Source organism: Stenella coeruleoalba (assembly GCF_951394435.1).
Source record: "Stenella coeruleoalba genome assembly, chromosome: X".
NCBI classification, from domain to species: domain Eukaryota; kingdom Metazoa; phylum Chordata; class Mammalia; order Artiodactyla; family Delphinidae; genus Stenella; species Stenella coeruleoalba.
In genome coordinates this window covers 30,708,566-30,720,912 of record NC_137152.1, presented here as the reverse complement: position 1 = coordinate 30,720,912, position 12,347 = coordinate 30,708,566, and the positions used below count along the sequence as shown (strand labels likewise).

General features: G+C 54.9%; 1 protein-coding gene across 3 annotated transcripts in view; it reads left to right on the top strand.

Moving 5' to 3' along the window:
* The window catches only part of BCOR (BCL6 corepressor), a 43,993-nt gene that overhangs the window by 27,456 nt on the left and 4,190 nt on the right, over nt 1-12,347 (top strand). For all 3 annotated transcript variants that reach the window (XM_079911116.1, XM_079911117.1, XM_079911118.1), the window contains exons 7-11: nt 4,339-4,599; nt 5,054-5,296; nt 5,892-6,217; nt 6,548-6,802; nt 11,655-11,821. In XM_079911116.1, the coding sequence (XP_079767242.1) occupies nt 4,339-4,599; nt 5,054-5,296; nt 5,892-6,217; nt 6,548-6,802; nt 11,655-11,821 (1,252 nt within the window). The remainder of the gene's footprint in view (nt 1-4,338; nt 4,600-5,053; nt 5,297-5,891; nt 6,218-6,547; nt 6,803-11,654; nt 11,822-12,347) is intronic.

Sequence of the window (12,347 nt, the reverse complement as noted above, 5' to 3'; positions counted from 1 at the left end):
AAATTGTGGTCAGCGACAGCGTGTGCCTCTCTCAGCTGCTTGGAGCACTGCCCTCCCTCAGCTCATCTTTGGGGTCAGACAAAGGCCTGCGGCCGGGGTTCTGGGGAAGCCGCACCGGGACCGGTTTGTCCTGCGTGGCTCCCGTGGAAGGGGATTTCTGTGGCTAGTCAGTGACGACCTTACCCGAGTGATGGGGCTCTTGATGTGCCTGGAGTAGACGATTCCGAGCTCCTCCCCCTCGGGATTGGAATGAAAGACGGAGGGTCCAGGCCGCCCTGGAGTAAAGCAGCAAGAAAGCCTCCCTCCTTGCCTGTGCTCACAGCTGACACGCAGCCCTTACCCTCCCGAGCGGCCTCATAGCTCAGCTCTCGGGGAAGTTTCTCAGAGAGATCTGATAAAAGTGGGCAAAGGCCAAGTTCACGGGGATGCACTTCTCTGAGGAGGGGCTCTGCCTGTTCTGGGTGGATGGTGAGGGAGGCTGGAGGAAGGGAGCGGGAAGTTAACCGGCCTCGAGTCTTCTTGCCCTTTTCTCCAGCAACATGGCCAAACCCAGGGTGGCCGCTGCCCCTCATGTCTCAATGGCCTCACCCCGCCCTTCTTCCCAGAGAAGTTTGTGTGTGTCCTTCCCAGTCTTTCCTGCCTGCTGAGCGTGGAGACAAGAACTCAGTGTGGCTGATGGGGAGCAGGGCCTGAGCCCCAGATGATTCCGAAAGCCCCCTCCCCCCACTGCCCGCCTCCAGTCTCAGACCGACCGACGGGTCTCTTCCTGCAGCACCCGGGACGTGGCCCAGTGAGCCATGAATCTCCACCATGGGAGGGCAGGAGAAGGGTTGGGGAAGGTGAGGGGCTCCGTTTGAAAGATTGGGGCAACGGAGGTGGGTTCACCATCCACCCTCTGTCTTGTAGAGACTTGTGGTTTGTAAATAGTTGGTCAGGAAAGGTCACCTAAAGGAGCCATTGTTCTTCCTGCCGCCTCCGCATCCAAGGTGCACAGCAGGTGTTCATTCCATTCAGCTGGAAATAAATGGGCCTTGTTCTTGGGCCATCACGTCTTGAGCTGATGTGGACTCGGGTCCTTCTCATGGGCGCCGGTGTGGCCGAGAGCCGAGCTGTGAGCACATGGGAGCTGGGGCGGGGAGTTGGGGCAGGCAGGGGTCACAAAGAGGGTCCGGGATGCCTTCCCCCTTCTGAGGCAGCCCCTATCCGTGGAGGGACCAGGAGCTTCTACGATGGTGGGTGCTGTCTGCGCGGCCCTGGTTGTCCCGGTGTGGGTGCATCTTGTTGCTAGGGGCTTGTTTAAAAAACGAATTAACTGAAAAACACAGTGGCTGAGATATTCATTTATTCTTTATGATTGCATGGGTGGCTGAGTTAAATTTTTATTTTGGAAGTTCACCAAATGAGTTTGGAGGTTCCTCAGACTTGGAAGTTCATCACTAGGAACCCTCAGTGGCATTTGAAGATGGGGCGGGGCAAGGAGGCGTTGGTCCCTTCCTTCTCAAACTTGGAGTAACCATCTCCCTTGCCAACCACTTGGCTGGGACAGGCCTAGGACCTGCTCGGTGGCAATGCCTGGCCAGGAGCCGGAGGAAGACTTGGTCAAGGGGCTTCATGAAACTTCTTTGCTCGGGGAACTTCTCTTCCAGCTGAGCACCTGCACGTTTGTAAACTACTTTGGAACAGAGATCGCCTGCACTCCTTCTGTAGAGGGTGTAAGTTTTAACAAGGTTAGCCCTTACTGGAGGTGCTATAGTTAAGCTACAGAGAAGGGGGTTTTAATCCTGGGGAGCCTTCCAACAACTCAGAACCCTCTCACCTTGTTTAGGCCTCACTGGGCATGGCTCAACAGTGGTGAGGGCGCTCTGTTGCCACGGTGACTTGTATATGTTGCTATGGTGATGCTTCTGTGAGGTGATGCTATGGTACAACCATAATGAATTTGGGATCTATGTGCTGTGAGTCATACGACCATGCTGCAGGGAGCAAGCATGAAACCTCAAACAATACAGCCACGTTCACATCTTGCTTAGACTGGGTGACCAAGGGCACATGGCTTCCCGCTTTTAGAAGGGCCAAAAGTAGCAGTGATGGCAAAGCCTGATGGTTAGGGTCCCCGTGTATCTATTTATCTCCCCATCTCCTTTGCCCTCAAGGGTACTCCTCCTGTGGGTCGTGGTTAGAACAGTCGTTGAGAAGCTCCAAGTGCCACGGAGCCTCTCCCCCGTAGCTGGTGGCCATGGGTATCTTGGGCAGTCGGGGTGGGTGTCCTTCAGGGTTATTACTGGCCTGCGTAAGGTCACACTAGCGTAAGGTCTTGGGGGGACCTTAGCTGAGGGGAATTGAGGTCTTTGCCCTAAAAGGCTCCGGGGATGGGGGAAGGGTGGATGGACCTAGTTTGGAAAAAGAAACTTTAAAATTGGACACGGGGGGTTCTTAAGGCAGCCCTTACCTTCCTCCATGGATCCCCTCCCACGGAGCTCTTAGGGAAGGCCGACTGGACCAGAGAAGTCCAATGGTGTAACCAGGAGGGCTCACCTCTTAAAACTTCATACATTTCAGGCCTGAAATTCAGGCTGGTCTGGCGGTCTTGGCGTCTTTCGGTTAAAGGGATCTTTCCAGCCTTTCTCTGTGCTGAGCCCGGCCCGTGATTATGAAGCCCAGCCCTGGGAGGAGGCTAGCAGTAACATTCCCACTTTACAAGAGCAGCCGGAGTGAGAGTTGCAGCGCACCCTCTTCACCGGGCCTGCGGTAGCGTGGGCTGCATCACCCGTAAGCACAGGTCAGGAGTTTGGGGTTTCTCCTGCTGCCATGACAGGAGACCCTCGCGGTTGGGGTGATTCCACCATTCCGGCAAGAGTAGATAGGGATCTGTCCCACCTTGGGATACCCTTGGAGAAAAGTGGGTTCCACCATTGAGAACACAGGTCAGGCTAGCCAAGGCCAGGGTGAGGTTCATTCCCACAACTGACTGCCGCTAAATGCTGGGAATGGCCCCCAAGAGAGGCTGATGAGGGGACCAGCCGGCTGGGCAGAAGTGGGAGTGATACTTGAAGTGGTCTAGGGAGAGGAGGAGGAATGCTAGCAGCATGTGAGGGGTGTGTCCATGATTTCATCTAGGAAAACGGGGCTGTGGGAGCTTAGCTCAGGTGTTAACGAAATACCAAACTCATACCCCCACCCCCACCCCCGGCCGGCCGGTGACGGACAGGCTCATCTTCGGGGAACTCGTTAACATCACAGTGATCGTTATGGCATTATTTGTGTGTTAGAAACAGTGTGACTAGCAGAGCGGTTGAACTGTTTCTTTGGCTAGAGCAAAAGTGAGGAGTGATGTTAGGCTGGGGTCATTGGAGGAAAAGCCCCAAGTGGATGCTAGGTTGAGCAGAGGGGGCGGAGCTGGGGTGTGAGCAGTTTCGCCCCCGCCCCCCTCCCATGAAGGGGGTTGGAGTCGTGTCTTTGAAATGTCCTTAGATGCTTGTTGCCTGGGAAGGAAGGCGTGGAGAAGTACCAGGTGGGGTGGCGGGTGTCCCTGTGGGTGTGCCTAGTGTCACTGAGGGCCTTCTTCCGAGACAGGAAGTAGGAGCAGCCCCTTGATGGCAGTGAAATGCTTTTCCCCCCACGGGTGTGGAAAGAGGACAGATGGACTTGTAGCAATCTGGTTGAGTTCTTTGAAATTGCCCCTGACCCTTGTGTGTGCACCAGGAAGCCTTTCCCTTAGCTTTGCCAGGCCCCTCTTCCCTTGGTCTCCCCAGCTTCCCAGCCTCCCACCATTCTTTCCTTACCCTCTTTCTTCACCTTTGCCCCTGCTGACCCAAGTGAACATTGGTGCTATCTCTGTGTAGCCGACATTTGGGGGACATTTGGTCTCTTTATGACATCAGCCTTTTCTGTTTATTAGAAGGTAATGACCTCAGCAGCTGTTTCCATAGTAATTTGTAGCTCTGCCCTGGATTGGTTGGATCTTACTGTGAGGTCACTCACCCTCAGTTGAAGAGTAAGCCACCTTGGAGAGTTAGGCAGTTAGGGAGTTAACATCTCACGTGCCTATAGAAGGGTCATCTAGGCGCCTCTCCTTGAATCACTACTGCTCCGGCTATGAACCGGAGGAAGGGAAATTGTGAGTGGGCTACACGCCTCATTTTCTGCTTTCTTTGCTGGTTGTGTTCAGCTGCCCTTCCTTTGGGACATTGTCTTTCTGAGGGTTTTGTGCTTCCTGCGTGCGAGGCCCCTGGCCTCCAAAGGAGGGTCTGTTGGTAGCAGATTGCCTTGGGCATGGGGGTCCTGCCTGCTCCTGGTGACCTTTGTTCCCTCCTTTCCGGGTTGTCTCCTCTCCCCTAGGCGAGTATAGTGCTGGAAACAAACACGACCCCTTCGAAGCCCCAGAGGACAGAGATCTTCCCAGGGAGAAGTACTTCATGGACACGGAGCCTGCCAGCGAGCCCCCCGCCGACCAGGCGGCCCCGGACGTGCCACGCAGCCCCACCCTCCGGCTGGACAGAAAGCGCAAGGTCTCTGGCGACAGCAACCACACCGAGACCACTGTGGAAGAGCTCCCGGAGGACTCTCTGCTGAAAGCCAAGCGGAGACGGGTCTCCAAAGGTGAGCTCGGTTTGGCTTCGGGCCCGCAGGGCACCCCGCGGAAGTCCTGGAGCGGAGCAGTGGAAAGTTCCAGTCCCACCCCGGAGCCCTGGGGGAGCCACTCACACCTCCCCACCCCCCCCACCCCACCCCACCCCCACCCCCCACCCCCCCAAAGCCAGGTGCCGGGGCTGGAGCCCAAAGATGGCCAAAGGCAAGTAGGTCCCCTCCCGAGACTTGGTGACAAGTTCCAGCCAACACAGTGACCACACCCCCTCCCCTCCCCCACCCCTCTTAGTGATGTGTAAGACAGTTTGTTCCCCCCCACCCCCCGGGGGGCTTCTTCATTAATTTGTAGTTATTTCTCCATTAGATGACTGGCCTGAGAGGGAAATGACAAACAGTTCCTCTAACCACTTAGAAGAGCCACATTGTAGTGAGCTGACCAAGCTGAAGGTGTGCATTGAATTAACAGGGCTCCATCCCAAAAAGCAACGCCACTTGCTGCACCTTAGAGAACGGTGGGAGCAGCAGGTGTCGGCAGCAGAGAGCAAACCTGGCCGGCAGGGCAGGAAGGAAGTGACCCAGGCGGTTCAGCCTGCGGTCACCCCCCAGGGCAATAGCATCTCCGAAGAGAAACCTGGCAGGAAAAGGGCAGAGGCCAAAAGCAACAGAAGCTGGTTGGAGGAGTCAGTTAAACACACTGGCAATGAACAAGGTACGCACGGGGCGGGGGGCGCTCCTGGAGGGTGGATCACCCGCCCTCTGTGGGAAACGGCCCTGGAGGGGACCTGAGCGCCATCCAAGTTGACAAGAGTAGCGTGTGGCGAGCGGGGAGTTCTCTTCATGAGGTCCTTTCAGCCTGCGCACTTCCTTATGGAATGTACAGTGAGGCGGGAGCTCGGCTTCCTCATTACCCAGCCCGCGGCTGGGCAGGAAGGGAAGTCTTGGGTGACCCCGGGCGCTTGTCGGCGTCCTCTTTCCAGCCTCAGGCTGTCCCCAGTCGCCCTGTCCCGAGCACCCAGGCCCCCCACGGGTGGGGACGGGAGCGCACGAAGGGCTGGCTTCTGCCCTCTCTTGCGGCCCTTTGAAGCACCTTGCCATTTGGCGTTTCGTGGGTTAAGCTATTTGCCGGCTGAATGTGGGATAATTAAAATATTAATGCTTTGGAAACATAATTGGTGTATCTTTAAAAACTGAAGCCGCTCCAATGATCAGTGCTAACAATGGGCTTTTCTTTCCTCACTGGCTACAACTGTGTAACGCCCGCTTCTTCTCCCCCTGCCTCCCGCCCTCCCCCCCTGTGGATTCAGCCTTGCCTGTGTTCTCCGGCTCTCCGCCCGTGAAGGGCCTTTCATCCACCAATGCAAGCGGCCGAAAGCAGACTCAGCCAGGCTGCACGCCAGCCTCAGGACTGCCTACCAAACATGACCAAGTTAAAGAAAGCCAGAAGACAGATGTGGTGTGCATGGACGTCGAAGAGGACTGCCAGGCCACGTCCCTGCTGCAGAAATACACCGACAACAGCGAGAAGCCATCCGGGAAGCGACTGTGCAAAACCAAGCATCTGATCCCTCAGGAGCCCAGGCGGGGCTTGCCGCTGCCAGGGGACTACTACGTGGACAATGCCGATGGCAAGGTACCTCTTGCCCCCGGCTCTCCCCCGCCCCCCGGGCCCGTGCGAGCACAGCCCGCCTGCCTACTTCTCTGCTTCTGGGGACAAAGCTTTCCTTTTCCTGAACCCCTCCCCCAAGAACGTCACTGCCCCTTCCTAGGGGACCTGTCTCCTGGGTGGTGGTGAAGTTTCCAGCTAGTAAAAATGCAACCCCTTCCTCCCACCCCGCCTCCCCCAGACAGAGAGGAGGAAAAGTGCTTTCCTCCACTCAGGTTTGTAACTCAGGGAGGAGGGGAACCAGGCGGGTGGTGGAAGGACAGCCTGAAATGTGTGCGCTGTGTGGTTTCGTGATAGGTGACCGTCCGGAGATTTCGAAAGCGGCCTGAGCCCAGTTCCGACTATGATCTTTCGCCGGCCAAGCAGGACCAGAAGCCCTTGGACCGCTTGCAGCAACTGTTACCACCTTCCCAGGCCTCGCAGCTGACATGCTCGAGCTCCCCTCCAGAGACCACCCAGTCCCGCCCAATGCCACCGGAAGCGCGGAGACTCATCGTCAATAAGAACGCGGGCGAGACCCTCCTACAGCGGGCCGCCCGGCTTGGCTACGAGGTGAGCGTCCTTGTGGGTGCCCCGGATTCAGGATCCGCCGGCTGCTGCTCCTTGGGTGGGAGACGCACTGGCTGGGGATGGGGGGCGGGTCTCAGAGCCACGTGGCGGGCTGGGCTGGGCGTTCCAGCGGAACGTTTGTGTTGGCCCCCGCGCTCACACTGCCAACTCTTCGGTGGCTTGTTCAGTCGTGGTGTGAAAAGAAAGGCAGGCCTCTTTGATGTTCCGTTCACGTTCAGGCAGGTAGGCTGCTTCGGCCAGTCCGGCTCACTTATCTCTGATATAAAATCTGACCTAACCCAGGGCTTGGCGACCAGGGGAATTTTAATGAGCCCTTTTGGATCCCGAATAGCAAGAGAGAGAGTAGTTATTAGCTCTATTGGGTTACTTGTGCTGTTTGGGGCGGGGTGATGCCCCTGTGGGGTAGCGGGTGGGAAGTGTCTGTGCAGAGTAGGGGTGGGAGTGGGGCAGACCTGAGCAGTCTCTTTCTGGGAGGGCACAGGAGCCGAGGGCTGATGGGCGGGGGGGGGGGGGTTGTTGAGCCTTGCACAGAACTCCCTGTCCACACCGCTGTATCCCAACCCAGCACGGCTGATGACAGTGATAGTCTCTATTGCTAGAGCAACGTAGACAGAAAGATAGCTGATATCTTTCTAAGCCCGTGTGATCTGTAGTAACTCCTTTCACCCTTTTAACATCTTCACGTGGGAGTAACGAGTACTAGCCCACTCTCGGATGAGGAAACTGAGCCCCAGAGGGGTTAGCTGATGCCCGTACAGGTAGCAATCCAGCAGTACTGCACAGCCCACCACTTCCCACCACGCTTCTCGCCAAGACTGGCTCACATTGGAGTTGCCCTTTTTACAGTTCAAAACCTCTGTGAGACAGATTACTCCCTCTGCCCTGTGCAGTTCCCCCACCATACTTGTCAGTAGGAATCGTGATGTAACAGCCCACAGGGCAAAGGCATTTTTTTGTGCTGGCATCAGCCCTCTGGGAGTTGAATGGTGACAGTAAAATGCGGCTCAGCAGGCTGAGGGTGGAGGTGTGGACGAGCACTGGGGCGGCAGGACCCAGGCTGGCCCGGAGCCCTGGCGCCCACACCCTCAGCCAGCTCTGTGCCCCTGTTCCCCGTCTCCCGCCCCCCCCCCCGCCCCCGCCACCGTCCATAGTGCCGTGAGCCCTTCGAGGTGAGCCTGCCTTGGCCCTAAGGCATGACTGTGGGCGGGAAGTTGGAAGCTCTAGGGCTATGCTTAGTTTGGGGGGGTTTTTTTGGTCGTTGGTTGAATGTGCTGTTGTTTATATCTACACGTCTCTTGGAGACCTCTCCGCTAGCTAGAGAGCACTTCCTGGTAGTTAGCACGGTTACTTGGAGGTGAAGTCCAAGGAGCGCGCAGTTGGTTTCCCAAGAGCCGGGAGCAGCAGCGCCTAGGAGGACAGAACAGACAGACGTCGCACACAGTGCTGAGCTAGACCCCCCGTGGTTGAGAAAATAGACTCCTTGCTTCCAGCAAACGCTGGAGGTGGGGGGGGAGCCCCCTAACCCCAACTTTTGGGTTAGGGTTGAGAAAATAGATTCCCGCTTCCAGCAAATGCTAGAGATGGGGGGGCGGGGTGCTCCTGCACACGCCGTGGAGGGCGGGGCTTCTAGCCCCACCTGTGAACTTGGCATCATTTCCAGCAGTCTCCCTTTGGGACCAGAGACCTCAGAAGACCCTCGTTGGTCCTCTAAGACAGTTTCCATTTCGGTTTGGTGGGTCTGAGGCCTGGACCAAGGGGCACTTGATCCATACTTTTTCAGGCTACCTGGCCTTTGATCGCACAGGAAGCCTCGGGAATGTTTATGGTCGGATTTGGTTTTTTCTTCAAATGTAAATTTCGATATGTAGATTATACAGATCACCAGTTTTGATGCTGAACATTGTGACAAGTAGATGAACGCTTTCAACTTTGAATCCAACTTTCTGGGATTTCTCTGGGCAGAATTTTAAATGTTGGGATGATGGCCCAGTTGGGAGATGGGGCAACTTAAACCTTTTAAAATTGAAGGACAGTTTGCTTAACCAGATAAGGGGGCGGTTCGGGAGGGTTTTCCTGAAGTTTTGTCTTCAGCATTCTTGGTTGTTTTCTTCTGCTTAGCCGAAGATACCATGTGCGGTATAAAGGCTGTCTGAGCTTTATGTCGTGATAATCCGGTTTGGAAGTCTAGAAACACACTCTGGCTTCAGATCCGCGTTCAATAGATCACTTGCGTGGCCAAAGACCTCAAACCTTTCCCTCCCGGGAAAAAGGCTTCTGTTTCTTAGGCTAAAACGCCAGTGTGCGACCACGTGCTTGTGCCTTTAGCGGTGATGGTTAAATTTTCTATGAATTGAATAAATCATGTTTTTTAAAAAGTTAATGAGGCATTTAATTAATTAACAACGTCGGGTTTATGGCCTTTATGGTTACATTTTGCGGGTAATGGCATTCGGCTTATAGCCGCTTAACAGACGGTTGTCCAACAAAAGCAGTTTGATTTTGCTTGGGAATGGGTGGGTTGCCCTTCAAACACTCCCGTTTATTTCTAGCGGAGAAAATAAACCAAGAAATGTGTTGCGTAGACAGACTCGCCCCACCTCTTCACCTTTCAGTTAGAGAAACTGTTGGTGACGACGGTTGCCATCCATTTAGACGCCATCACCCTCCTAGCTAGGAGAGTGTAGTTAGCCCACTTGACCCCCAACAGAGAAGGCCTGTGGGATGCTCGTCACAGCTGGATTGCATCCCTCTAACTGGGGCCCGCTTGGGCCTTTTGAATCTTCCCAGCTGACCAGGTACCAAAGACCTGAGTTACAGGTCTAGTAGTTCACGTTAATTGAACTTGGGGTTTAATATCTCTGGGCCTCAGTTTCCAAGTGTTGAATGAGGAGGATAGTACTACCTTCCTTTCCTGATATCTCCTGGGTTCCCGTGGGTGACAGAAGACGTGGTATCAACGTGGTTGAGTTAGGACAGCCCGTGGCAAAAAGTCTGACCTGGCCGTGGGGCTACTGCTGCCTTTGCTGCCATCTTCCAGGAGGAGAAGAGAGTTGACTTACCCATCAGCTTGGACGGCCTTTCGTTTCTAGGTACCCTTGAATCGGCCCTAGCAGTGATGAAGGTTTCCAGGTGAAGGCCATGATTGTCACAGCAAATAAACCCAGGGTTGAGTAAATTGATCTGTGCACAGCAGTTGGTGGCGTTCAGACCTGATCCCAGAGCCACGTGACAGGGCCTCTCCCTGGCTGGGGCACACAACTCGTTAGCTTGCAGCCGTCCACTCAAGTCTGGCTGGTGAGGGCCTGTTGAAAGAGCAGCAGCTTCATGCGGTATCCTGGATACCAGGGCTCGGGGCAGGTGGCCTGGGAGCCCAGAGGATTGTGGGCTTTACGGCAGGTTGGGATCTGAGCGGAGAAACGCATTCGTGGGCGTGCCTTTTCTCTTCCTCCTCTTGTTTTGGAAGGGAGCTGCCGCAGTGACCTGAAGTAACAGGGCACCAATGGCCAGGTTTACCAGCATGCCCCATTAGGTTCACGTGGTGAGCAAATGGAACATTCTGGTTCGCTCCCAAGTGAGTGGCCACCTTTGATTGGCGTGTCCTCCAAAGGGCATAAAAGGTTTCACAGAACCCATCTCGCACTTACGGGCGGCTAGAATGACCCCCGTTTTAGGTTTAACAGATGAGTTGCCTGAGAGATGTCACAAGGAGGCCTGCTCTGACCCCATCCCATCCCCCCTTACCCAGCCGACCATGTGTTGGGCCACATGCAAGTTCTGCCTACTCCCAGCTCAGGACCTGACAGCTCTCTGCTGGGCATGACTTAACCAGTATAAACAGTATAACGTATTTTCTGGTGGCAGACGTTTTCGACGTGTTTGAAAACTTTCTTAAGGTGATAAAACATTGAATAAATTACTGCTCTGCTTACTGGGAGTGGCTCATATTAATATTTTAACAAGCCAAAGAAATAAAATTAAGAACAGTGATTCTGATGCACAGCGTTGACACAGAACACCTTCGGAGCGGGGGAGGGTGAACGTTTTATTTGATTCTTAAAATGTGGAGGTTGCAGCCTGTGGTATAGCAGGTTCCTGTCATTAACTGGAGTAAATATGAAAATATTAGACTGATTCTGCCCCGAGAAGCTGGAGTGAAGCAAAATACAGGGTGGGCTTATTGGAAGCATTTTGTGTCATTCCTCGAGGATGGAGAGAGAGAGCTTCTCTTTAACTTAACATACAAACAAGAGCGTCTGAGGCCCAGGTTCTGATTTGGGGTCTTAACAGGGGGCGCGAAGATGTAGCCGACCTGGGTGTCCCTCCTCGAAGCTGGGGATGTTCTCTGGCTGACTTACGCTCTCTTTAAGCGTTGGTCGGCCATACTTTGATCTAAACTTGTGTTATCACCCACTGCCACCGACTGAACAGACCCACCAAGTGAGGATGGTCTGTGCTTGGCGATGTGGCGTCTAAGATGTTAGCAGCCGTGACACCTCTGTACCGGTCACGTCGGCCCCTGGGCTGAGGGCTTTCGACGCTCTCCGAATGCGTCCTCTCAGCAGCCCTGTGGACGCTTGGAGAAGTTCAAGGGGAACTTGCCCATGGCCAGGCCACTGGTGCAGCAGAGCCTTAGACAACACTGTCTGCATCTCCAAGCCCTTCGCACGCACTCTTGCCCCCCACCAAGATGCCTGCCGCCTGCCCGCGCCATGGTGGGCTTTTGGACCCACGGGTGTATGCCTTTGAAAGTGGGCACCGCCAGCCTATGGAGAGGTCACCCTTGCAAGGTTCACTGTATGGTGGTCTGATGGCATCTCCTCTCCTCTCCCTGTAGGAAGTGGTCTTGTACTGCCTGGAGAACAAGATTTGTGATGTGAACCACCGCGACAACGCGGGTTACTGTGCCCTGCATGAGGCTTGTGCAAGGGGTTGGCTCAACATTGTACGACACCTCCTTGAATATGGCGCCGATGTCAACTGCAGTGCCCAGGATGGAACCAGGTCTGTGGCGGTCTTGCTCTTGGCCTGGCCCTGCTGGGGCGTAGGCAGCGGTTCTCAGGGTGTGCGGGGAACCCCAGAAGGAAAGATGGAGAGTGAGTGCCATGTAAGCACACTGAGGGCGGAGTCCTCTAGAATGGAATCGGACAGATCTTTCTGGCAAATTTCCATAGAACTTTAAAACTTTGTGACGATGTTATTACAGGGACAGAAGTCCCTGAAAATGTTGGGCCTGCCTGAATAATCTTTTAAGACCCTGGACTCTCCACCAGCGTCTGTTGAATCACAATATTTAAAATATACGTGAGTTGAAAGTGCTCGGAGTACAGACAGGTCCAATGGCGACTGGCTTGATAGGACCTGCCGTGTCCACCCACATCCCCGGGCCTGGCCCCCACTCTGTCCTTGACCTCGGTTTAGTGGCCAGAGGCCCAGGTCTGAGTCAGCCCGAGCGTCTTCCTGGTTGTGCCTGGGATGCTACCACGAGGCAGGGCACTGGTGCTTTCCTGACAGTCATAAAATTAGCAAA